Source organism: Dinoponera quadriceps, unplaced genomic scaffold (genome assembly GCF_001313825.1).
Source record: "Dinoponera quadriceps isolate SergipeBrazil2010 unplaced genomic scaffold, ASM131382v1 scaffold424, whole genome shotgun sequence".
NCBI lineage: Eukaryota > Metazoa > Arthropoda > Insecta > Hymenoptera > Formicidae > Dinoponera > Dinoponera quadriceps.
The window spans coordinates 272966-298814 of NW_014554557.1; the positions used below are offsets into that span (position 1 = coordinate 272966).

A 25849-nucleotide genomic window follows, 5' to 3' on the forward strand; every position below is an offset into this window, starting at 1 on the left:
TACCTTTTCATTCGCTAACGTTGCTCCCCCTCCTCTCCCTCTCCCAATACAATTTTTCTAACATATCTTACACCGCTTTTCGTTATCGTCTTTATTTTTCACATTAACCCACGATATCCGGGGTATTTCCTTATGCTGGACAGATCAAAGAAAGTGTTACGGGCTATTATCTCGGAAAAGATGCATTATTATATCATTCGAAAAATTATGTTTCCGACGATAGATAAAAGGTCTCAAAGTGCGGCATAAGATGATAATATTATTACGACGAATGTTTTCTAAAGTTATTTCAAGATCAACTTTGAATCTTTTCAATAGAATCGCGTAGTTTTCTTTTTTTCTTTTTTAATATACGTTGAGCTCCAGGTCATTCTCTCTATATAAAGGCATTGAAGTAAGATAATTAGTAAGTGAATATTTCACGAAATATTTTATATTTTATCCTGATAATTTTCAGCATGAAATATGTCTGATAAAGTATTCACTTTTCTATAATTTCACTTTGACATTTTTACACATAGAATAACGAGAAGAATCAATTAATTATATTAATCTTTGCACGCTGTTGATATGATATTAACGCATCTGCAATTAATTTTTTTTTACGTATCTTTATATTTCTCTCATAGAAATCGTTTTTAACAGTCACAAGTCACTACTAAATAATAATGATCTTTCCCGATATTTTTGGTAAGGAAAAAGTTTTGTTTTCTAATATGAAAAATTTTCCTCCGCGCGAGGAAATTTTGGGATATCCTTTATATTAATTGTTAATACCTGTTTCATATATACACATAAATTACAATAATCCATTTTATATTTTTATTCATTTTGTATACATCACTTAAATTTGTTGTCGAACATTATAATCGAGATATATAATGCACAGTATGCTTAAAATTAACGATAACATCTTCGTCTGATTACACGATCCATTTGTGTCGGCTGCCAAAGGATAATGTTGCGACATGGGCATCAATTTCACGACTAAAAAAAGAGATAGAGACTGTAAAATATTATTTTTCCTTCTTGTTCGTGTCACATTATAAAGTCTTATAATAATATACAAACTAATTCGGACTACAATCGACAAGAACTTTGCTAAAAACTGCCATGAAAATCAAGTTATATATTTACCTGGCACTCGGTTCTGTTTCTGACTGTCATCTATTTCGAGATTTTCGCTATAGCCAACGGCTGCAATACGCAAAATATGGCACAATTACATATATTAGGTACAATTTAAAATATCTTTTGTAGAATGCGTTTTATTTTATATAAAACCGACCGATCGTTCAAACGTGTGCGCACACAAAAGAGGGGTGAGACAGAAAAGGACAGATAGATGAAAGAGTTTATTAACATTCTACCTAGGCCCACTCCTTAAGAACATAGATCACATCAGGAAAGGTATTAAGATAAATAAATAAACTGAAGGGAATAAATATAAAAAGGAAGATAAATATAAATGTTGAGAAAGGGAGAAAGAAAGAGCGATGCGCGCGAGAAAAAAAGAGAGAAAAAGGGAGAAGAGGAGAGGAAGTGCCAGGCGGGAGATAGGGTGAATGGGAGGATGAGGAGAGAGAGGGGGGGAGCGACTTATCTCTATTACTTACAGGCTCCTTCAGTGTGAAAGTGTAGTATCTCCGAGGGATGGCTCCATCCGTAACGATTTCTGGACAAAACGACAGCTTCGTAATGTGTCGCCGCGTTTAAGCCCGTTAAATTGAAAGAGCGGGTATGCACCGGGCTAACGGCGTCAGTGCCATCGGGTATAAACAGTTTATGCCATTTACCACCGACATCCCTCTGTAACGTAAAGTTGGATACATTATAAACGTATAGGTAAAATTATGCATAATGTTCGTCTGCGAACAAGCCTTTAGAAAAACAAAACGGGCGTAATAACCGAGGATAATGTGAATACCTATTAAATATTATAACGTGGAACTTAGACTTTTTTTTTCCTATATTCTTTCTGCACGTTCTCGTTCTGTTATTACCTATTTATTTTTCTTTATTACCAACACCGCTGTTGATCGAAAATAGAAATTACGGGTCTCAATTATTATTGTCGCAGAATGGACGATTGTTATTAACGTTAGCGAGATATTGCCTTTCACTGAAACTTTACATCTTTTACTATTTTTGCACGCACGGCAGCCGCCATCAAAATCGTAATGTGAGTGACGCACGAATCCGCAAGATCCGGACTCTATTCCCCATTTTTGCGAGTTGGGAAATACGGACTTATTACACGTTAATCTTATTGATTTCTTGCCAAGAGTCCACAAAACTGCGTTTTTATCGATCTCTGTACCTCTCGAATACGTTTCTATAAGGTCTCACCTTGTATTTACGAAACCAAAATTGGTATTCGATAATGGGACTATAACTGTCAACTTCCCAGATGAAATTGTAAGACGTATTCGATGTGCTACGTGATTCCTTTTTGAAAACTGCCGGATTTGCGATCGCTGTTAGTTCGACGGTCTTTTCGGTAGTTCCTAAAATATTCGATGCTCTGCAGAAATAGGAACCGTAATCGGTCGTCTTCACGTTTTTTATTATAAGACTGTGGTCGTTTCCGATATTAAGCTCCATTACTTGTGGGGAGTCCTTCAACGTTTCATTTTTAAAGTACCATTCAACCTGAAAAGAGATCATGCTTAACGTTGAAAGCGATGGTTAGGCTGGTAGAAGTCCTGATTATTTGAGTGAGAGAGAGAGAGAGAGAGAGAGAGAGGCAGAGAGAGAGAGAGAGAGGAAGGAGAGAGACTGTCAGATGTCGTAGAAATGATCAATCTCTCATCGGCTTCGCAAGGGATAGACGAGCCGGTTACTTAATCTTACAGAAATATATCTCTTCGTTTCATTTTGACATCTATCTTTTTAAAGAAAAAGAATGGAGGAGGAAGCACTTTTGTTGGGACTAGAAGGATCGCCGTCTTAAAATCGGCAAAGCTAACGAAAACGCGCTTGCAACCGCATATGTATAGCAGAAGTTTTCGCTGCCACTGTCTTCCTAAATAACATAACGTTTAAAATCGAGACTATAAGATGTCTTTCAGACGTCTGAAAGTTTGTTTAAGCTCCTATTTACAATTAATGTCTTTTTTTCTTTTTGCTCATCTTACGGCTACAGTCATGAGCTTTAATCGGTTAATTATTGTTCGAAATGTTAATTAATGATACGCCGTCAATTATATGTCGTTGTCGATTTTGCGGGAAGGCACTCACTTCCGCTTCGGGCCAAGCTGTCACCGTGCAGTCCAGCTTCACTCGTATTCCCGGATATGTGTGCACCCACGGTTTCCTCACGTAGATTTCCGGCTTATCTGTTGTACGATTTGAAAATTTCAAGTTTTGCTATGTTACAGGTCGAAATACACATGATGATGGTAACATATTATTTTGATATAGTAAAAACCTCCGCTTTTACTCGTTATCCTGTAGCTGACGTAATTAATATCAATCAAAGAACACATACAATCTTATGTCTATAATTTGAAATATATTAATCGATGACTAAATATTAGCCAAAAAATTACTGAAACACTGCCATTATTTAATTTAATTGTGAGTTTCTTAGTCATTCTCATATTAATTTCTTGTAAGGGCAGAAGCATTGAGATTGATTAATCGTAAGTGCAAGTCGATACAATTTGTAAAAATTCCTATTCATAGCGATTGTAATAAATGAGCACGCGCGGATATTTACGCGATAAGAGAAATTATAGCGGAAATAACACTGCACACACATTCATGATGAATAAAATAATATACGTATGTGTCGCTACGTGCGCATATATGTACGTGCTTACGTGCGTGCGTGAGCGCATATACGTGTGTTCTGGCATCTAACTCACATTTAATACGTAAATCTATGTGCGCCACTGCTGGATCGCCGACTCCATTATTGGCAACGCATGTATACCTGCCGGAAAAATTCCGATTGTCGGCGTGAAATTTCAATTGCGATCTGTCGTCCAATAATGGGATTTCTTCGTTCTGTAAAGAAGACATATTTCACTTCACACGTGCCCGATTCCAGTAGATAGTCATTATGAGAGTTGTATGGCAACGCCATTGATTGTTATGTATATTTTGAATGAAATTTGGATATCCACAGAGGATATACCGTAAAGTACGTCCTAGATGTCCCGAGGATTTCCTAAGGATGTGTCATTATGCTGTCTGAGGAATTTACCAGTATTAAATTTCTGTAACGGATACTCCCGCACAAATTATCTAATATCATTGACATAAACAATATCGTGAGTATTGATTACCTTCGTCCTCCAACTTATGTTGGGGAACGGCACACCCCTTGCTTCGCACCGCATATCTACCTCCTCCCCGAGATTGACTTCCAACTCACCGGATGCAGGCACCGTCTTGATACTCGGTGGATCTAAACTCACAGCATGAAACAGGCAAATAAATTTGTGATATTTTACATCACGAGCCGACTTGAAATTATCTGCAATTACGTAAGAAGGATCGTGCAAAATTCAGTCAACTTACTCCTGTAAATAAATTGCCGTTCGAGAAAAAGAGTCAAGTAGGAAACAGTGATTTTAACACAAGATACGTTGGAAGAGGACGCGCGAATAAAAAGTGCATAGAGACATGCGATTAGATTCGCTTACGATGTTGCGGAAGTCTTTTCCTCCTTTCCTACGCTGTGATTCTATTTGATATTGCATGCAGTGAATTCCCCCGTTGAGGGATGCTGTATAATAGGGGTTTACATCGTACTCACACATCACTTCGATCTCGCGTACTTGCGTAACATATCCCCAAGGAGCAGGTCGGATCGCTTGACACACATACTCCCCCCTATCCTCCAGCTGTATATGAAGGATCTGTAGACTGCCATTCCTATATACGGTGTATCTTTCGGACGATGTTTTGTCTTGTTCAAAGCTGTCAGCCAGAAGAATCTCTTCTCGCCACCATCTCACCCTAGTTTGCACGCCTACAGCACAAGCAAGGAATAACAACCTTTTCCGTGCGCTTCAACACACTTCACCATTCACCAACATCCGGAACTCAGCATTTACACTCGTGCAACTGCTAACGAGGGTCACCGTAGGTGAATAGGTACTGAGATTCTTACGAAAGATCCCTTTCTTTCTCGGGCTTCTCATGCACGGATGGATTGACGAAAAAACATACTTGCGGATATTTGCGCATAAATGATCGAGTTAAACTCGTTAAACTCGTTTAAACGAGAGCGCTTGTTTTGACAAAACGAAACTCCGCAAGCAAGTAACACACAACGAAGTAGCTGTTTGTAGCGCCGCTTTAGGTGTGAAATAAAGTGTGCCGGCAATTTAGTACAGAAAGGTTTCTTCGCGTTACTTTATCTTAATTTTACACGCTCGTATAGGTAGAAATAATGATGTTTCGAAAGGCATCCTCATTGCATCGTTATTGCTCGAGCGTACGAGATTGATTGCCCGTAAATTGTCGGTTTTATAAACGGTAATATTTTCAGGCTGTCGTGTGTGCGTTTGCGCGCATAAAGAAGTTGACGAAACGCGAATTATGAATGCAAGTGAAACGAATGAATGGGATCATCAGTGACCGAGCGGGGAGCGGAAGAAGCGCATAATCGATTGAATTGACGATATCATACCCTGATCTTCCACGTAACAAGGTAGTAAAACAGTGTCGTTCTCAGAGACTTTTATCGTCGCTGGATGGCTTCCAAATGCGCGGTTTGTGCGTATACCAGCGTAAATGCCTGTAACATGCAACGATTACGACGACGTAAGTGAATTGTGGTGTTGATTCGCATTGCAGAAAATTCCCCTTTATTTCTTTTCGTTCTGGTTTTGCTTTCAATTCGATCGAAACAAACCTGCGTTATTCCGTACGCATGTATGACTTGGTAAAATTTCTTTTTACACAGCTTCGAACGTGCACGAGTCGAGATTGCCTCTTTTTTTCTCCCCTTTTAAGATCGATTACTATTTACTGGTGTGCATAACACACATGACAACCTTCGCATGGCGTGCGAAAACGAAACTACAGTGCGATTATGTTTTCGCTCACGCACTATTACGAGAGCTAGGATAAGAGAATCGATTGCCGAAGTTGCGTGCATGGGCGACCGTTTTAAAACATAATTTTATACTTCCTCTCGGCCGCGGTTTTCTTTCTTAAAGAAATCGATTCACATACGGAAATGTAATTATACTGCAGTGTAAAAGGGTATTTTAGCTCGATTATCGTAACGCTCCGATTGCACGAAACTAGGTTGCCTGAATGTTTCTTGTTGTCATGACAATAATCTAAAATGAGGAAGCAATAACGTGAAAATGAATCAAATCAATTGTCCTTTTTGTTACGCGCGTAACGGAATTTGTAATCGAAAAGAGAAAGATAGGAGAAAAAGACCTCTTCATAAATATTTAACATACGCAATCTTTTTTTTTATTGCGAATTTGACTAAAAATTCGAATGCCAGAAGAGCACATTTAAAACGTGTACATTGGCGAGAAAATATTAATAGTTCTCGCATAAGACGCAAGAATTCGCGCTCTAATTTTATTATTATTGTGTGCATGTACGTGTATGTGTATGTGTGCGCGTATGTGCGTGTGTGTGTGTGTGTGTGTGTGTGACGTGACTTAACTTTTCTTCGGACATAAACACAAAAATTCTCGTATCGTCAATTTTTCTTCTACAAAACGACGTGGCGCGCTCATCATGCTATTTCTTTCTGCTAGCAAATATGTCATAGTAACGTTCACGCTATGTCTTTTTTTGTATTACCTGTTATACAGATGTAAAATATCCAAACGTAAGACATCATCTCTCGTAATTATATCTTACACTAAAACAACACACACGAACTGTATCTTATTTTGAAATATATATACACCGAGAATATTCGGGTCTTCCTTCTCGCGTGTGATTCCTTCCGTCTTTCACGAAGCACTGATCTCGACTTAAGATGTCATATATGTCCCATAAGGGTCTTAACGCACACAGATACGCACACACGCACGTGTATCATCGCGTGTAATTATGACCATTGCAGTTGTCCACTGTATGAATCAGGGATATTCCCATACTGTGTACAAACTAAGTCGGTTAGTTAAAGTCTAATTATAACTTATTACTAGCTATATTTCACTTTTGTCCCACATATTAATGAAAATATTTATGTCCCTTTTATTCATAATGCGAGAAAATCAATAATAAGGGCATGTAATTGCATAAAAGTATCAATATAAAGTACAAAATGTTAAATTCTTTTTGCATGAATTACACGAGATTTAAGTTTCTTTTTTTTAATATAGTTAATTTTTTTCTTACCATGATAATCGGAAAATATTACAGAACGTTTGATAATGTTTCGTGCGGCAGTATTTTACTTTTACTTTTCCTTCGATGAAAATATAAGTTGGATTGAGAACCATCGCTGTCTATTGTAAAGCTGCTACAGCTGTACGGGCACAGGGTGTCCACACGCAAGCACCAAAGGCATTCTTCTATAATTTGTTCAATTTACGCACGGACACGCACCGTGTATAGAGTCACTCATCAAGTCATCCATTAGGCTGTTAATTTAATAAGCGATTCATCGTTTTGACGTATCTTAAATTGTAGCGACAGTTCCTGCCTCTCTTTTAGAAATATATCCGAAGTAGACGGTGTAAAAGTAATCACCCATCCTATGCAAACACTGCTCCACTATATGTTCGTAAACTTTTGCTTTATTTTTTTGCATTAAAAAAATTATAATTATTCTTGTTTGCGCAATAATTTGACTTTTGAAACACGAGTCTAAAGTTATTGCGTTATACGCACGCATAACCATGTTTGCGTATTTTCGTATTAGTGTGCAAAAAGAAAAGAATGAAAATTCTCAATTGTTATGCCGAATTATCTTCCAATTTACTTATCCTCGAAGAACATATAAGATACAACAGAAACACATCTTCTTCATGTTATATCATTTCCGAAAATTTTATTTCTTTCTCTTACATCTTGATTAAAATATCATATTGGTTTTAATAGCAGGGAATAAAGGATAACAATAAATAGAGACACAACAAGAAAATATACAATAATAGCTGTATTTCAATATTCATTGTCGATACTGAAAATTTATAATAATCATGACATAAACTATAGGTCTTCAAAATTAACAGTGAATTTCAAAACACACCTGATATATAATATACAATAAGATTAAAGTATATTATTTTTACTTAAAAATAGCTATTATTTCACTTCTTTTGCTTTTATCTGAAGTAATAAATCTCCCTTTGGTTTCAATTTGTTATTAAGAATTTCCTGTCTGCTTCGCATTTTTTCTTCCTGCATTTTAGCATGCCTTTCAACAGCGAAATCTACTTCTTTTACCAATTCAATAATTCTTGCCTAGAAATCAATACAATAAATAAATTAAAAACTAATAAACGACAATATAATTTTCATCTGTTACATACTGCATATTCTCGTTGTTTATCCAACCGTGCTTTCTGCCTTATTCCAAGGGGTGTAGGTTTTCCTACTTTAAATGTATAATCTGGTAGATTTGTTAGTAGAGAGTCCTTATTTGGTTGAGGTGTTAAACCACGTCTGAAAATAAACATAACACTAAACTAATTACTAATTTAAAAATTAACAGTGTTACATATCAATATTTAACTCTCTAATGGCAAGATGAATTTTCAGTGTATCTAGGAAAGTAGAACTGGATTTCCCCATATTGTGTTTCATTTTTCATGTAATCAATATACAAAGGATAAAAGTAAATAATAACACGAAGCATTCCTTAAAAAAAGAAGAGAAATAGTATGCGCATATTGTAAAATAAACAAACCATTGACTTACATTTGATCCCGATCTTACCATTAAAGAATTAATATATTAACAATTAACTGTAATTTATAAAAGATACATGTCAAAATAATATATATTTTCCATGCTCATAGATTAACATAGATAATTTCAAAAATCATACTTCATTCTCCATATTTTGATTGCACGTACACACGATTGATGAAATCCATTAACCATCAAGTTATAATCTGTAATAAAATATTATGAAAATGTGTAATAAATATTATGAAAATAACGGTTTGAAAAATGCTTGCAATTTATACATTACAAATAATTTTATTATAGAAAACACGTATTTCAAACAGGCTGAATATTGATGGAGATAGAACAACCAAGTTATAACCATAATTAATTTTCTTTCTTTGATAATACTAACTTATATATCGTCCAATGCAAAACGTGGCTTTAGCTGTTGATATCATATTTAATGACATTATTGTGTAAAATTAACTGCAGCGCAGGTTTTACTCAACACGTCTCTTTTGCAGGTTAAGTTAAAAAAACACTAGATGTCTCAATCTTCATACCAACTTACTGCATTGCTGTTAGATACCTTGAATCTTCCAAAAATGGCACTTACTAGATTGAATCACTAGATACTTTCAAATAATAAATTTTTGTTCTTATTACATACACACGCACGCACGCACGCACACAATCGATTATGCACGTCTATGAAGAAAATGAGACATTTGAATCCGCTAAGCTAATGGTTACGTCTGGAGGTATAAAAAAAAAGGAGAAAAAATATAATATTTCTCATCTTTATTTTGATACATTATATGGTATTTCATATTTTATTATAATATATTTTAACATAAAATACAAAGACCCCTATTCTAAACTCTCTTTTATTGATAAAAGTTTCCTTAAAAGTGGTTTAGAAACCACCTGATTGGCTGAAAAGTCATATTTAAGATATTTTTATCAGTAAAAGAGAGTTCAGGCCGAAATATTTCAACAATCAACTTCGTACACCCGGTATACGATACAGAAATTCTCCGTCATCGTCGTAATAACAATCACTAATTCGATACGTTATTCCAGGTTTATAGAGACTCTTCGTTATCTTTATCGGTTTAAGGTAATCTCCTTGCGTGTCTACTTTCTTCTTCCATACTTTGATGCGCGTATCTGTCAAATTATCATTCGCTGCGACGTCCGAATCGCAATCTTCATATTCAGAAACTGCAGAATTTCTTTCTGCAGTGATTGCCACATTGTTGGATGTTGCAGCAACTTCTTTGGTTTGCTCCTCTTCGTACAGGTAATCTTTATATGCATTCAATAAAGTAACACTCTCTTCCGGAGACATAGATGCATCTTTTAGCCCAGCTTTCATAAACTGGTTGAATGTAAGTAATTGTTTGACATTATTGTTCTGCTTTTTTTCATTATTAACATCATAAAGCGCTACACCATTCTCCTCTGAATCTGATCGTAACCTTAACGTGAGATTTTCCTTCTCATTCAAAACAAGTTGCTTTGAATGCTTAGCGACTACATCATCGGTCGTAATACTTGTAGCGAGTAGATTCTGATGTTGGTTGGAACTACTGGATATATCAGATATTCGAGTTTGGTCATCTTTTTGTGACAACACTTTCGTATCATCCTGTTGCTCGTTTAAATAACCCTGTACAATGCTAGAGAACAACTGCTTTGTTGGTTTCTTGAATTTTGGCTTAGGCTGGACAAATTTCTTTGCCAACAATTCTCTGTCTGTCATAATAATCTTCCTGTCCTTAAACTTCATCAGATGTTTATGCAAAATAGGACTTACTACGAGCTTTCCTGCACGGAACTTCTTCCAATTTTCGACTGCCATATTATCGTATCGTATGATCTTTTCTATCGATTGTGGTGACCATTTAGAACGTAAGATCTTCTTTATTGTCTCTGGTAATGCGGGAAAACTCTCACTAAGTTTCTCAACAGGCCATTCCTCAGGATTAGATTCATGTAATGTATGAATTTGTTTCTTTTCTTCAAATGTAAGAAAACGTGGTTCGTTCTCTTCAAAATACTTTCTGGCGACAATTTTCTGTTTAAGACGTTCTTTACTCACCTTCACTTCTCTGAAAAATTATGTATTTACAAAAATTATGTATTAACATTCTATGATATAAAAAATATATGTTATATATAGAGCGTAAATATTAATGTCTTTATGGTTTAATTATCGTATAGTAAACAATATTGACGTAAAATTGAATTAATAATCATATCCATAAAGATAATTTCATAAACAACAGGTTGAACAAATTAGAAAGATAAATGGAAATATAGAACATTGTAAATATTTAGATAAAATATATATTACAATATGCAGCAAAGAAATTATATAAATATACAATACATACTTTTCATGCATCTTGTGGGTCTCAGAAACATTCATAAAATCTGCCTCGAATTCGCTCATGTCTTGTGCATCCATTTCTTCGACGCCTAATCCATCCTCTTTCATTAATTTCAATCTGTTACGAATACCAGAGAGACTGTTTGTCACATTACGTCTTCTGCTAAACATTCTACGCAATACATTCGCCATTGCAGCACCTTTGTTTGTTACATTCATTGCTGAATTCAACATGTTTTCTAACTTCGTCGTTTCTAATCTAACCTAATACTTGTGATATACACCTCAAAAGTTCATTGAACACATCTGTCGGGCAGCTGAAAAATGAAAAGAATTCATCTGTCCGATTTCCATCGTAAAGTTACACTAATTAAGAATAAAAAAGACTTTCTTACTTCAGTCGCACAATCGGAAAACAAAGCGGCTTCTACCAAGTACTTGAGTCGTACTACTCGAAAACACGATTCTCCGGCTCGCGTTACGACTCCCACCGCGTTTCGCATAGTGGACGTTTCGGCACCGACGAAAGTCGCGCCGTGGAAATCCGACCTGAGGGATCCCGCAGGCCGAAACATGGCGGATGTTTTGTTTGTGCGGATGGTTACGCGCGGTGTGCGCGATCGCGTTTTTATCACAGTGAACGATAACGCCGCGTCGTTGGTGCGAGAACTCGCATGAGCAGCCCGGCAAAACGGAGCGAGTCGGGCGCGAATCGGCACGGACGATGAACGCGACGAGCCTGTACGTGTCGACGTGTCGGCTGGTACTGCAGGCGGACGTCGACGACCTGAACTCTTGGACGGACCTTTACAGGCTAGTCCCGTACCTGCGACAGAGTCTCAGCTGCACCGTGTGCTCCAACCTGCTGATCGAGCCGCACACCCCGACCGAGACCAACTGTCAACATCACGTATGCCGTGGCTGCCGCGGCGGCCGCAAGAAACTCAAGCCGTCGTGCGGCTGGTGCAAGGACTACGAGAAGTACGTGGAGAATGTGCAGCTCCGCATACTGTTGCAATGTTACAAGAAGCTGTGCGAATACCTCACCAGCACCGGCATCTACCGCAACTTGCTGCACTCGGTGTCAGCAAGCGGCGCGACCAATGGTGCGTCCACCATCGGCGCCAGCAGCCTCATGGAGCTTATCCAGGAAGGTGCAGGCTTCAAGGATGAATTCAAAAGCAACGCTGGCCTGTCCAAGTCCGCGTACAGTATATTACCGTGCGTCTACACCAGTACCACCTCCACCCAGACCCAGGCTAATAGTATACAGACCAGTGAGGCGATGTCCCAAAGTATACCTGGTGTGTAGGACGAATCAACTTGCTCTGAACATAACGTATCGTTGAGTCTCTGTGAATAAAGAAGATCATAATAACAACATAAGTAAAGATAATAAGATTCATAAATGCTCAGACGGTAGAAAATATATTTTAGAAACATCCTGAAGGTGTCTGAAACAAGTAGAAGTTTCTTTCTGGTGTCTCTAAGATATCTTGAAAACTTTTATGTTGCATATAACGAAGGTTATGGCAAAATTTTATTCATACTGACGTGTATATTTATGTATGTGTGTGTGTGTGTGTGTGTGTGTGTGAATAAAACTTTATATACATATATGTATTAGTTTGTAAGTAACATGTAAGTAATCTCTGTTGTATGTTGAACTAGAATCGCCGACAATCCGGACTGTGTCGAACGGCTCCTCCATATATTCCGTGATGTACGCTGGTTCCGGTAACAAGATTACGATAAAGCGTAAGGCAGCGGCTACGGAGGATACGGAGATGGGACAACAGGAGACAGACGGCAGTCAGCACAGCTCTGTAGGAGGGGTAAAATGCATTCCGTCTTCCCACCTTAAATATGGGACCGCCTCTCAGAAAAAATCTTCAAAGGGCAGCAAAGTAATTTCAATGGATATTCGGTTAATCTTACACCTCGCAGGACTTACGATGTACTGCAATCTTTATTTATATGCTTAAAGATGTCTGTCCTTGTCTTAACATCTCTTGTAAAATACACAATAATTCTTCCGACTTACATTAATTAACAATTACTTATAAACAATAGTCGAGTGTACATATATATTTTCGATTAACATTATTATGTATATATATATATATTTATTTATTTATTTATTTATTTATTTATTTATTTATTTATTATCGCTCTCTCGTTTCCATACTAATATAGTCTTAGAAAAGTTTCGAGTTGCGAGGAGTTCTTTTAGGTCCCATAAGAAAGATTAATGCAGACGTTATCCCTCGCTTCGTCCGTCGTGTACACGTTCAGAGTAATGTTTGTTGTTGACATTTCGTTTGCTCACTTCTGCATTGATCTGTGACATCTGGTCGCACGATTGCCAGCGATAACGCACGATCGCTCTGTTTGAAGCAGTCGTCGGGCAGCTTTAAAAAGCCACGATCGAGTTCAGCTAGGAGCAAAAGAAAAGGATGCAGGTGCGGCAACGCCACCGCGATACCCGGGAAACTCACCTGTTGCGGTCAAAGATGTCCCTGTTACGTCGAAAGTAAACCCTGTGTAGAATGTAGATGTAGAGGTTGCAGAAATCCTCATACAGCGGATGGATTGAAGGTATCGCACTGTGTCGATTTAATTTATCGTATTAAAGTCTGTGTGCGTAATTTCGTCAAGCGTGATACATATAAAAACCATGAAGACCGGGAAGTGTCTGTACGTATCTCTCGTCATGCCTCGTCTAATATCTCATATACTTCCAGATCCGTCCACACATACCTGAACTTCATAATTTACAACTACAATTATCCACTTCTTTGGACTGCGACACGCTAAGCGGAGACCCTCTTGGAGCCGTGCCGCAGTGCCTTTCAACGTCCCCTACAACGATACAAGTTTTAAATGTATACTCCACTCCGAGATTAGACATTGACAATGTGCCGCAGAACTTACCTGCCGCGCTATTAGTGGGGGAGGACGCTATGGTTAGTACTGAAAGTGAGGCGGAAGACAGCGATATACAAATCGATGTGTGACAAAGTATTTAAATGTACAATCGTCGCGATTGATCACGTGTGAACGTGCAATTCATGCCGAAGAGTAGATAGTGACGAGTGAAGAAATGTGTAAATAATGTGGGGTGAAGGGGGGGGGGGNATCCCGACCAGATATGTTGGGATACAAGAATATAAGAATCAAAAGTACGTAATGTATTAAAGAGAGAGAGCGAAGAAGTTCTACGATATATAACTGCAGTAAGAAAAGAGAGTCTGATTGTTCGCATTTGCACATTTATAACCAGGATCGGGTGAGTTACTTTCTTAACTCGTGATCGTTACTTTGTTATTTCTCAAAATAACCGTTACCAACCAAAAGGAATGACCTCTTGAATTATTACTAAAAAGGGATAACGGTAATGACTGAACGGTAATAAGTAACTTCTCACTTACTCGATGCTGCTTATGATTTCGTTTAAGCTGTAATCAGTCCTCTTATTATACAAAATTATATATATATATATATATATATATATAACATTAAATTCATTTAGGAAAGCATTATATTATTATATTATATACTGAAAATCAAGTGGAATTTATATATGATATATTCATTATTACCTGAATATTTGTAAATATTTTGCGTCGTGATACAAAAGAATATACAAATTTAGTTAAATTTTAAATCATGTTAACGATTAATTTGTGTCACTGAAAACAAATTATGTGATTTAGCATCTGTNGAAAAAAGCAAGTTTTTCATAAAAAATATAAAAATATTTCTCACGTTTAAATTCTATATGTACAGGAGACGGAGCAATGACTCGATACACCTTAAGTATCTCTGCAAAATTAATAATTATTAAAATTAATAAAATGATAATAATAAATTTCGTCGATTATAAAAGTGAGGCAGCGTAACTTGGTTAAGATTGCTTCCGGAGTTTGAAAGAATCACTTCTAATTTTTCTAATGGAATATATTCGATTAACAATATATCAAATTACAACAAGCGAAAAATAACAGAGTTATTACTTCGTTTCATGCACATTAATCGCACAATCTTGCACGTCTTATGAATATATGCATTTATACACATGGGACAAATTTTCCCTTTGATATATGTATATGTGTGCATATAAACAAACACGAACTGCATATCTTAAATTATGTCTGTCCTACGATTTTTGTGAACATCAGTTTATGCTGAGATAATATGCATGTAATGCCTCTGTAAGAATAAGTTGAACATTTAACGCGTTAAATTGAAACGTACAAGCCGGCGAATATTACATTTATATATCCGAAGGTATCTCGTTAACTTGCCAGTTGTACATACAATGATACGAGGACCGTTATCTATTTTGCATACTGGTTTTTTACCATCCTTACGATTAGAAAGCCAAATGCGCAGCGACAGACTGTTACATCTTCGTACAGTTCAAGAATGCATCGAAATAAGTGAGTACTGATGGAAAATAGCCTAAATATAATAGCCTTTTATATTTTCCTTTCGAAATAGGAAAGTCGAGAAAAACGTTCAGAGACAGATGTAAGTTTTTACTCGCCTGACATTTGACATAACAGTGAATCGCATAATTTAGCGAATGTTTAGGTGTAATATTGCTGTGCATTCGGTGAAAAGTGGGCGGACCGATGAGAGAGCCTAAGTTCTGATGAATCCATCACTCTTATGTGTGTGGTGCACATGATAAATTTTAATCAATAAATTTTATTATAAAATTTAAAATTTCATTACAGAATTTGGGCTTTCATCGGACTATCTTCTCTTCATTTGATTGTTCATCAAAAAGCCTTTAATTCAATTTTCGCTGTACATGTTAAAAAAAAAGCTGATTTTATATATATATAGGACGTCTTGCGTCGAAGACTTTTAAATCGTATTTTTTAGAAATAGTTCTGTTAAATTTTTGTAGTATAGATGACGACAAGCGTAACGAATTACGGAATATTATATTCTATTTACGTGAGTATAATATATTATTAAGTGTGTTAATCATTTCTTGTAAGCGTTCGAAGTATTAGTACAAAATTACTGTAAATGTACGTAGTTATCTCTTAATTTTACGTACGAGATCGCTCTCATGGAGCGTCTACCAGTTCGTCAACAGTTGTTCATGTAAAGCGCTTGGATGCAGATAGAATACGTTAATCTTCTCTTCAATAGTCAAAGCAGATATATTCTCACAACACGTAAATGATCTCATAGTTATCTGACGATAGTCCGCAATAAGGAAGAATGAAGAATATCATAGGAGGGAACGTTGATAAAAACGAATATACATGCGTTATATGTATAGGCCGGAATTAATTACATACTCGCAGACGATCGCTTCGCTCTCCTTTTCTCTTTATTTTTTCGTGAAAAAACGGTGAAAAACGCACAGCGGGATAGTCGATCGCGAGCGTCTAGTTAGACAGCTGTGCTATGTGTAGGCTGATCTCTCTTTAGATCGGAAGAGAGTGACAAAAACGAGCGATGCATAACCGTATGCATTATGTAAAAATGTATAAGGTAATATATAATATATATATATAAAAAGCTCAACATAAGATAAAATTAATAAAATAAATGCTTGTATTTTTATATGTGGAAGTTAATGTTATCTGGTTGCGTGTAACTGCTATTTTCACTCAATTGAGAATGTGACGTATAATTTGGGGAATTAGATGTATGGATATACGGAATAATGAATGAAAAATCTCTCATTCGTTAATTTTGTCTTATGTAAAGCTAGCGAAAAGAGCCAATCGGGAAAGAGAGCTGTCCTGAATTGTCTTTAGTTTTATTTGCAGTGAAAGAACGAAATCTCTGACGAATTTATAAAAGCGATCGTGTCAGTTGCTTCACTTTATGTTGCATTTTATCGACATTGCACACACACATACACATACACACACACATACACACACATACACACACACACTGTCTTTACTGTGTTTCATATGTATATAACATGTTAAAAATAAGGTATAAAACGGCAGTGGGACCTAGTTATATAGCGTAAACGATACATTTCACAAACGTAATTGAGGAGTGACTTTGGAAGTGTGATAACGATTATGACCGATTCATGCCGCAATAACAGAATAGGCAGTGAATGATAGCGAAGGCAATACATGAAAAAAAAAGTAACAGAGAGCATACAGGTGCAGTTCACATTCCAATAGTTAGAGCGTTATTTCATATTACTCGTATGACCATACCTTTCCATTGCGTCTCGAGTGGAACATTTTTTAACGTTAGTGTTAAAATCGTCGAAATTCAAAACACAACTGTAAATATCAGAGAAAGAAAGAGAGAGAGAGAGCTAGTTGGAAAGTTACTCCTCAATGGAAGATCAATTACTCGTGATATAATTAGGCGATGCGACGAAAGCATATGTGAAGAGTATTATTAATTCTCTTTGAAGATGAATCTCTTTTACAGCCATGGTACGTGGGGCATTTTGTCGTACCATCGGGACGAAGATACGCTGCTCGTTGGTATACCATGGCTCCTATTTCAGACGTAATGTCTCTTGTATGTAGCACATATACATATGTAATATTCGTTATAACATCTTTTGTTATTCGTGGATTATCGAAGTATTGTGTAACATCACGGTCGTATGAAGTTCGTATGACGTCGTTTCAACTGTAACTCGACAGATTATGTTAAATCTTGTATCGTAAAAGGGAAGAAAAACAATGCGAATTGCACATTGTCATGACATATAGAACTAAATAGAATAAAACTATTTTACATACAGATTATTTTTTTTGCATCATTTGGCAAAAAAGGGAGATACAGGAATATGTGTGTATGTAGATCTACATGACAGATATATATATATATCTTATTCATGCGTGAGAGCACGACAGACGAGTGAGAGAGGGAGCTTTTAGGGCGCACATATTAATATTAAATGCCTTATTTGAAATAAAAAATGTTTTTCTTTTTTTTCTATGCTAAAATTATACATTAAATGCGTATTACGCGCGACGCGTATATTTTTATGATAATAATGATAAAATCTTATAATACGGAAACGCAATGCTATATCCTTTTTAATTTTTTTCGTTTCTTGTTAACAGACTATAAAGCTCGTTTCTGTGCTCACCGAGAACCTGATACAATTGGTCGAAGAATCGTTTCCCGGATTGCTCGAGGAACTTCATCCTTCGAATAATCGCCTCCAATTTGTCGTTCGCTTCCTCTATCTCGAGTTGCACCGTTTGTATATCCGGCGTCGTATCCTCAATTTCTTTTATCTCGTCTCTCTCTCTCTCTATCTGCTCCATCAATTTGGCCTTCTCCTTTTTTATCTCCGTCTTCATCTTGTCGATGCGATGGGATTTCTCCTCGCGTAACTTCACGTCGTCCGGCAGGGAATTGATCTCCTCTTGTATATTCTCCAGTTTCACAGTGTCCGAGAGAATCAGCGCTATCGTGTTACTGCACTGCTTATTCAGCGATTCTTTGAAGGACCTCATCAAGGTAATCTTCTCTTCCAATACCTCTATTATGTCCGGATTCAGCAATCCTTCCTCTGGCAATTTCAATTCGTTGAAGTCCAAGCCGACGTCGTTATCGATGTACATAAAGATCTCTTTGTTGTACGCCAGCACGGTTTTATTGAGATTGTTACTAATGGACGCTAATTTGATGTCTAAAGTATATAGCTCTTTCTGGTAATCCCTGAGATGCTCGTCGAAGTCGTGTATGTAATTCTGTAACTCTGTGCACTTCTTCAGAATCGTCTCTTTCTCGGCCTTAGATATAGGTTGGTCCCTCACGATCGAGACCAATTCTTTGTGCTGCTCCTCCGCCTGCAATATCTGTTCGTTCAAAGTCTTGTGCTCAGCACTCAATTTGCCCGTCTCAGCAGTAATCCTCTTTATATATTCTTCCTTTGTCATAACATCATTTACTTGTTTCGATTCCTTGGCCTGCAAAGAGAACAGTATCGTCTGCAAATGATCCACCTCCTCGTCAACCTTCCTCGACTCTTCCTCCATCGCTTGGAACTTTCTAGTCTCTTCTTCCAGTTCTCTGCGGGCTAGAGTGACGTCTTCCTCGCTGACGCCCCATTGGATCTCGATGTCTCGCAGATATTTGTCCAACAATTCATTCTCCCTGTCGAGTTTTTCCTCGTTCCACGCCTGATAGGACTCCAACAGTGTCAGAAGCTCTATCCTGCTGTTGTGCGCCTGTTGTTCCGTTCCCACAAAGGGCAGAGTCTCTATCTGATACATGGTGGAAGCGAGTGCTTGCACTTGGCACACTTCTGTCAACCAGCCGATCCAGCCAAGGACGTAAGGCCACGAATGCATCGTATTGGCAGTTTTCAGCCACGACTTGGTCATCACACCAGGATAATGCAGCTTCTTCGCGATTTGTGGTAACTGCTCGACGTAGTTCATGACCGTGAGTTCAGACTTGATCTCGAAGAATTCCACGAGATAATTGGAAACCTCCACGAACATTTTCAACGTGATCGGTTTCAAACTGCCATTGCCGTTCAGCATGGAAGATTGCTGATTTACATGGAAGTAATCGTCTATCTTGACAAGCAACATGGCCTGATAGGACTTGTCTGTCAAGGGTCTCGTGTCCTTCTTGACACCCTTGGCACGCTCGGCGGATGGCGACCGACCAATTGCTAATCCATGAAGTCTGCCTGAACTTGGAGCTGCTGAACTTGACAAATTAACTTTGATAGAGGCTCTAGCAGGTGTAGCCGGAGTTGTCGGTTGACGCAGCGGGGTTCTACCTATGTATATATTTTAATAATTACAAGATCCCTGTATCAATGTTTACATATGTCAATTTTAAGATTTCACTTATGTGAACCAACGTGCTGTTTTTACCTGGAACTTTTAAATACGATATCCTACTGCCGCTTACACGTTCGCTCGAGGAACTCCGAACACGAGGTCTGGGAATGTGAGAATTCTCGCCGGGCCCCTTCGACTTCGTTTGCGTCCTTCGCCGATCGTTCCACGCCGAGTTCTTGTCCTCCCTGTCGAATAAGGATATTCTCACGGGATTAGTGGACAATCTGTGTTCACTAATTCGACCAGCCGAGTTCGGATTCATGTCTCGTCAGAATTTTCAAACGGTAGTCTCGACAAGTGTCTTCAATCTACGAAAAGTATACAAGGTTACTCGTGACGATACTTTCATTCCAAAACTATACGAGATAAGAATTTACTTGCTTTCTCTCTTGTGATGATCAGCGGACGTTCGAGCCTTCCTCAACGTCACGCGTCAATATCTTAAACACAAACTTCGACGTGTAAACCCGGGACAGAATTCGAATTTACAGTTGAACTCAGCATCGCCAATCTAACACGAATAGGTACTTCTTGAAAACAGAGAGCCAACATCGTTGCATTCCAAGATCCTGCTCGACGGATAGAGTATAATCAATTAACCAATCACGATAAAGAACATTTTTGCCGTTCTTGTCCTCATTGGCCAATTAGATGCTACTCTTCCCGTCGAGCTAGATTTTCGAACGCGGCTCGAAGAATTCATATTTATCGTGAACGACACCGCATTCGACTTTCGGCACGCAACGTGTCCGATACGCGATAAAAATGGTCCGCTTTCTGAAGATTTCAGTTAGCGGCACCTTCGTTTCTAGGAAACGAACTGTCTTATTGGATATCGGCTCGTCATAGAACGGAACATCTGTTGCATATCCAATGGCTGAATTTGTTTTCTAGAGAGATATTATTCTCTATAGAAAGCAAGTTCCCCAGGAAGCAAGTTCTGCTATTCGAGCTAGCTTTGACATTTCGTGAGATCTCGTAGTTTAAACCATTTATGAGTTATCGCGATAGAACGGACAACTTTTAGGAAAAGATTATATTGCTGTTATGCCTGTAAGTTTTTGCATCGTATGCTAACGCAAGCGAATAACGTTTCAAGCTGAGTACTATCACCGGGGCGTTGTCTGTGTAGCGTAACCTAAGAATAATGTCACCTTTCCTCAGCTTAAAATACACTTTTGTAACCACGTTTACATACAAACATCCACTACATCTATTAAATGCAATTCAACCTCAGCGGATTGTTATTTCCGTTCTAAATAACATGTGATACGATAATCTACTAAATTGAAAGTATCTTTGCAAATCCATCGCAGTAAGATGGATTAGTCATATGTTTAATTTGATTACAATCTAACATCATAGCGTTATTAGACTGAAGCCTTCTGTTCCATTTAAATTCCATTTATATTCAGGCGTATCATTCGAGTTTTACAAAGAGCCATGGCACCATCGGAAACATGGCTCTTCTGCCAATCAAGACCACATTCCGAGGTCCTGCCCCTCCTTTTAACAACAAGGAACAAGATATAATTGATGAAGCATTATATTTCTTCAAAGCCAATGTGTTCTTTAGGACGTACGAAATTAAGGTGGTGCATTTATTTAGAAACTCACTGTTGTGAAACAGAATCAATTATATGTACATCAAATTGTATCTTTGTTGCAGAGCGAGGCCGACAGAGTTCTGATCTATATTACTCTGTTTATCACCGAATGTCTAAAGAAATTGCAAAAATGTGCGACCCAGCCGCAAGCTATGAACGAGATGTTTTCACTAGCTATCTCGAAATTCGATGTCCCTGGTGATCCTGGTTTCCCATTGAATTCTGTATATGCTAAACCAAGTAGTCCTGCTGAAGCTGGTAAGCATTAAGAACTAGTGGAACGATCAAATAATTTGGGAATGTATTATATTGAATACAATCACACGTTTCTATATCAATTGATATTTTTAATTTAAGATCTTATGAGACAGTATCTCCATCAAATCAGGCAGGAAACAGCCGTTAGGATCGTTGAGAAAGTATATGGCGAGGATGGCAAGCCAAGCAAATGGTGGCTTTGCTTTGCAAAAAAGAAGTTCATGGATAAATCATTGTCTGGGCCTGGGCAATGAGTTTCGTTCGTCTAAACTGAAATGTTCTAAACTTTATTACTTAAGAATCAAGGATTTTATTATTTTATGTCAGAGTTCGTGTTGCACATATCGGCCGATTTTTGGCTGGCTTCTACCGTTATTCCTTTTACTTCATCGCCCCGTACGCAGTCAAAGTGCCACTCGAGACTCAGGAGGGTATCGCTTAATAAAGAAAAAAAAATGAAAAACAATGGTATCTCAAGTAATACGGAGACCTCTGTGTTCATTAGCCATGTTCCTGATTTTCAAACGGCACTTGAAAAATAGCGACAAACGGAGTCTGACGAAAATCGGCTGAAATGTGCAACGCTCGCCGAGCTCTGCTTTATATAACGCAAGAAACCAGTTGATTTTATTCCTGTCCTCGTTATTTATCTGTTTTATATTGTTTTGAATTGTGTACGTTACAGAGTACAAATAAACTGAATTATATATGTCTCTGGTATTAGAAGCTTCCGTAGTGAATTATACATAGCGCGCGCACAAGGAAAATGGGTTTTTTTCTCCCGCCAGTTTTGTGTATCGTCAATTTTATTTTTTATATTATTACAAATAATATTATCGCTTTCTGCGAAGAGATAATGTATTTCGCCGTAACCACGCGGCACGACGGGAACCACCGATCGTCTGCGAATAACGATGTCCTTTACCTAAACCGCGTGAGCTCCTGCCGGCGGAAGTCTTACCGCGCAGCTCACGATGCTTATGAACTGCATTGCATATCCAGTTCATCTTCGGATCATTACGGATTGCCTGAAACAGAACGAAAAGTGTCGATCAGGAACTAGGATTCAAACGAATCGTCTTAATTCTGTTAGAGCTTTATTTCGTTTTCAGACATCCAAGGAAGGATTAAAGAATCATTATCCTATTATTAGATCTCATTGGTGGTATAAAAGCGTCATCATGTCGAGTTTCGCATATTTAATGTTTGTGACGAGATGCTTGTGATTTTTGAGATAATAGCAGTTAACATTTGTAACAAAGATCAGTTTTATACATTACCTTGTGTGCGGGATCGACCAAAACGACTTCGTAATATTTATACGAGGAATCCTGGGCCACCCAATAGCTATTCAGTACTCGCAATCCACCACAACGACGGCCAACACGTTCCTGAAACAAATTGTTAACAAAACAATTGTTAAGAGACGAATACTAGTGACGAAGATTAACAAACGATTGAAATTACTTCATTCCTCAGAATAATATATTCATCTTCATTTAAGCGTAAGAGTGGTGCATAGGTTCATCATAGTTCAGATTCATATAAGGCTGTTCAGGTAATTTTAGTTGTATTCATGTTACTCAATATCTTACCTCAGCAACTGACTGCAGTTTTCTAGTTGGCTTCAACTGATTAACACCATGGCTCTTGGGTTTGCCATAGGTTGCTCCTTTGGGAACCGGACGCTTGCGTCCACCACGACGCACACGGATTCTGAAGATGACAAAACCTGTATTGCAAAAAAGTTCACATGTTTATATCCTACTCTTGGGATCAAATTTATCATGATATAATAATCTGGGATCAGCGATAGTCCTCGGGTTTATATCCCCATGAAAGATGAGTTCAGAAATCACAACAGTCGTACCGTTGAGTGATTATTGCCTTTGATCGACATATTCCTTACGATTCACGGTAAAATCTAAAAGAATAATACAATAACAGCGAGCGCTCACTCAACCATTGTGTTTTTTTAAACGCATCCCGCCCAAGTAAGAGACATAGCAGGTCATCATATAAATAGGTTAGGTTTTAGGAAAGAATGGAAAATCAACGATCGCCACAAATTTCACACATATACATCAAAAGAAAGATTTTTGCACCGCACGCGTCTGTACAAGAAAAATATTATTACAAAACATACCTGTTATTTACTTTGAGATAAAAATTCTGATTTGAATATTTTTTACATGAATATTCAATTTTATCGAGTATATCTGCAATTTAATATGAATCGGATAATAACTTAACCTTGTTTGGCTTTGTAGCCCAGACGACGAGCCTTATCAGGTCTTGAGGGCCGAGGAGCACGATGCATCTTTGTTAACTGGCGATACTGCCAGCATCTAACACGCAGCAAGAAGCGAAGCACATCGCTTTGCTTCTTACGGTACAATTCTTGCATATACTTATATGCCCCCATCGCGAATCCCTGCACAGAAATGATCAACGGATCTTGAAATAATGTGCATTATTTAGGATGCGGGCACTATATGTATACGATACTATACGATACTAATTTCTCCGTATACAGCCACAAATCGTTATATATGTTTTTCTCTAAGAGCGTATACAAGCAGATTTCGAGATATTCACGTGTGCATCCGAAATTTAGAGAAAAAATACAAGAGAAAAATACGAATGATTGTTTTCAAGCACAGGACAAACATTTTCGAGGTTAGCATTTATACATTACACCGGATATACGGCCGTTCGTTACGAAAATATACGAAAAATAACACAATATTCTGGTCAGGAAAATTTAGAGTTCAACTCCCTTATGTCGTGATTCATGCGGAAACCTAAGATGTTAATGATATAATACGATTTTCGACGAACTAACTCACCTCAACCGAGCGAAGCAGGAGAAAGAACGTGGCTGCCGCTCGCCGACCGTGATGGCAGCAGGCTGTACGTAATAACGGATGAGATAGACAAACTCAACGTTTTCTCCCTACATCGTTCTCAGAGACCTCTGAGACCAGCGACCTGAAATGCACAAACGTTTGTCGATCAATTTGATTCGCTCAGGACATCGACACGTGACTTTTCCTTAAGGCGGGAACGTGAAAAATGACAATTCCAAATGTTTTCAAATTGGAGAATTTATACTTTTCACGCATTCACGCTAGAGGAGGAGATTTCTGATCAACCTCCAGGGGTCTGAGTTTTACTATCTGAAAGTAACGGTCCTCTGATCTCGTTTTTCATTGGAGTATATACTAAAAATCATATATAATTATATAGACAGAACGTGCATCTGCAAAATAGTATTTGTGTAGAGCGAGTACCTTTGGTTACTTACAATTACGTATTTACAAGAAGAAAAAGAAGAAGGATTGAAACGGTAGATTAAAAATGTTAAAGATTAAAGATCAAAATAGCAGAATGTTTATTTGTATTGAATGTTTAATAACTCAATGTATCGCTCATATGATATGGTTTTTTGTCTTTTACAGTTTTCTAAGAAAATGTTACCGGACAAACTTTTATCATTACATTCTTCCTTTCTTTGGCGCTGCAGCCCTTTGCACGAGTGTATACAAATATTTTGGTTCTACCGAGAAGCGAAGCCGGGATCTTTATAGTGCGCTATTATGCCACGCTCGTGCTCACATTCTTCCTCCGAAACTTATTTAAATACAATCGAATAAGTTACAAGAAATATAAAATAAAAATCTGTCTGTAAATAATAAATAAAAGATACGATTAAATAAAATAAGAAATAAAATGTAAAAATATATGAAATTAAAATATTAAATTTACTCAATAAAATATAATTAAATATAATAAGAGAGAGAAATATAATTTTTTCTTATATGTAAAACGTGTTTTTCTCTCTGTTTCACTTTTGATATTAAGACTGCAATTTCTTTTTCTATCGTTCTTTTTTCCCCGCCGTTTCCGTCTTACTCTTCGTTCAAAGGATTCTT

General features: G+C 37.5%; 7 protein-coding genes across 11 annotated transcripts; 2 read left to right on the forward strand and 5 right to left on the reverse strand.

Moving 5' to 3' along the window:
• Positions 1-799: 799 nt before the first annotated feature.
• LOC106752057 (limbic system-associated membrane protein-like) lies at positions 800-6952 on the reverse strand. Its single transcript, XM_014633453.1, has 10 exons — positions 6787-6952; positions 5645-5752; positions 4766-4981; positions 4293-4414; positions 3870-4011; positions 3241-3338; positions 2350-2652; positions 1617-1809; positions 1138-1197; positions 800-987 (listed from the first exon to the last, which is right to left on the reverse strand). The coding sequence occupies exons 1-10, from the start codon at positions 6824-6826 to the stop codon at positions 845-847; spliced, it is 1425 nt and encodes a 474-aa protein (XP_014488939.1). The 5' UTR covers positions 6827-6952; the 3' UTR covers positions 800-844.
• A 1124-nt stretch (positions 6953-8076) lies between these two features.
• On the reverse strand, positions 8077-9371 carry LOC106752014 (39S ribosomal protein L52, mitochondrial). Its single transcript, XM_014633358.1, has 4 exons — positions 9245-9371; positions 8990-9056; positions 8472-8604; positions 8077-8403 (listed from the first exon to the last, which is right to left on the reverse strand). The coding sequence occupies exons 1-4, from the start codon at positions 9300-9302 to the stop codon at positions 8245-8247; spliced, it is 417 nt and encodes a 138-aa protein (XP_014488844.1). The 5' UTR covers positions 9303-9371; the 3' UTR covers positions 8077-8244.
• Positions 9372-9616: 245 nt separating this feature from the next.
• LOC106752080 lies at positions 9617-11722 on the reverse strand. The gene is made up of 3 exons (XM_014633489.1): positions 11623-11722; positions 11232-11544; positions 9617-10946 (listed from the first exon to the last, which is right to left on the reverse strand). The coding sequence occupies exons 2-3, from the start codon at positions 11459-11461 to the stop codon at positions 9833-9835; spliced, it is 1344 nt and encodes a 447-aa protein (XP_014488975.1). The 5' UTR covers positions 11462-11544; positions 11623-11722; the 3' UTR covers positions 9617-9832.
• Positions 11723-11808: 86 nt separating this feature from the next.
• On the forward strand, positions 11809-14345 carry LOC106752081 (E3 ubiquitin-protein ligase MSL2). Of its 4 annotated transcripts, none has more exons than XM_014633490.1 (4): positions 11809-12531; positions 12899-13134; positions 13625-13825; positions 13972-14345. In XM_014633490.1, exons 1-4 carry the CDS (start codon positions 11952-11954, stop codon positions 14242-14244), a joined length of 1290 nt encoding a protein of 429 aa, XP_014488976.1. In that variant the 5' UTR covers positions 11809-11951; the 3' UTR covers positions 14245-14345. The 4 variants fall into 4 exon arrangements, with proteins under 4 accessions (XP_014488976.1, XP_014488977.1, XP_014488978.1 ...); XM_014633491.1 differs by having other exon boundaries at positions 13628-13825; XM_014633492.1 differs by having other exon boundaries at positions 12899-13062.
• Positions 14346-18186: 3841 nt separating this feature from the next.
• On the reverse strand, positions 18187-20527 carry LOC106752008 (kinetochore protein NDC80 homolog). Of its 2 annotated transcripts, none has more exons than XM_014633351.1 (3): positions 20431-20527; positions 20083-20357; positions 18187-19985 (listed from the first exon to the last, which is right to left on the reverse strand). In XM_014633351.1, the coding sequence occupies exons 2-3, from the start codon at positions 20309-20311 to the stop codon at positions 18280-18282; spliced, it is 1935 nt and encodes a 644-aa protein (XP_014488837.1). In that variant the 5' UTR covers positions 20312-20357; positions 20431-20527; the 3' UTR covers positions 18187-18279. The 2 variants fall into 2 exon arrangements, with proteins under 2 accessions (XP_014488837.1, XP_014488838.1); XM_014633352.1 differs by having other exon boundaries at positions 20427-20527.
• Positions 20528-20963: 436 nt separating this feature from the next.
• LOC106752076 (actin-related protein 2/3 complex subunit 3) lies at positions 20964-22627 on the forward strand. Its single transcript, XM_014633484.1, has 4 exons — positions 20964-21102; positions 21465-21641; positions 21719-21914; positions 22014-22627. The coding sequence occupies exons 1-4, from the start codon at positions 21097-21099 to the stop codon at positions 22166-22168; spliced, it is 534 nt and encodes a 177-aa protein (XP_014488970.1). The 5' UTR covers positions 20964-21096; the 3' UTR covers positions 22169-22627.
• A 75-nt stretch (positions 22628-22702) lies between these two features.
• Positions 22703-24830, reverse strand: LOC106752075 (60S ribosomal protein L15). The gene is made up of 5 exons (XM_014633483.1): positions 24764-24830; positions 24168-24348; positions 23510-23646; positions 23195-23305; positions 22703-22942 (listed from the first exon to the last, which is right to left on the reverse strand). Exons 2-5 carry the CDS (start codon positions 24337-24339, stop codon positions 22748-22750), a joined length of 615 nt encoding a protein of 204 aa, XP_014488969.1. The 5' UTR covers positions 24340-24348; positions 24764-24830; the 3' UTR covers positions 22703-22747.
• Positions 24831-25849: the final 1019 nt, after the last annotated feature.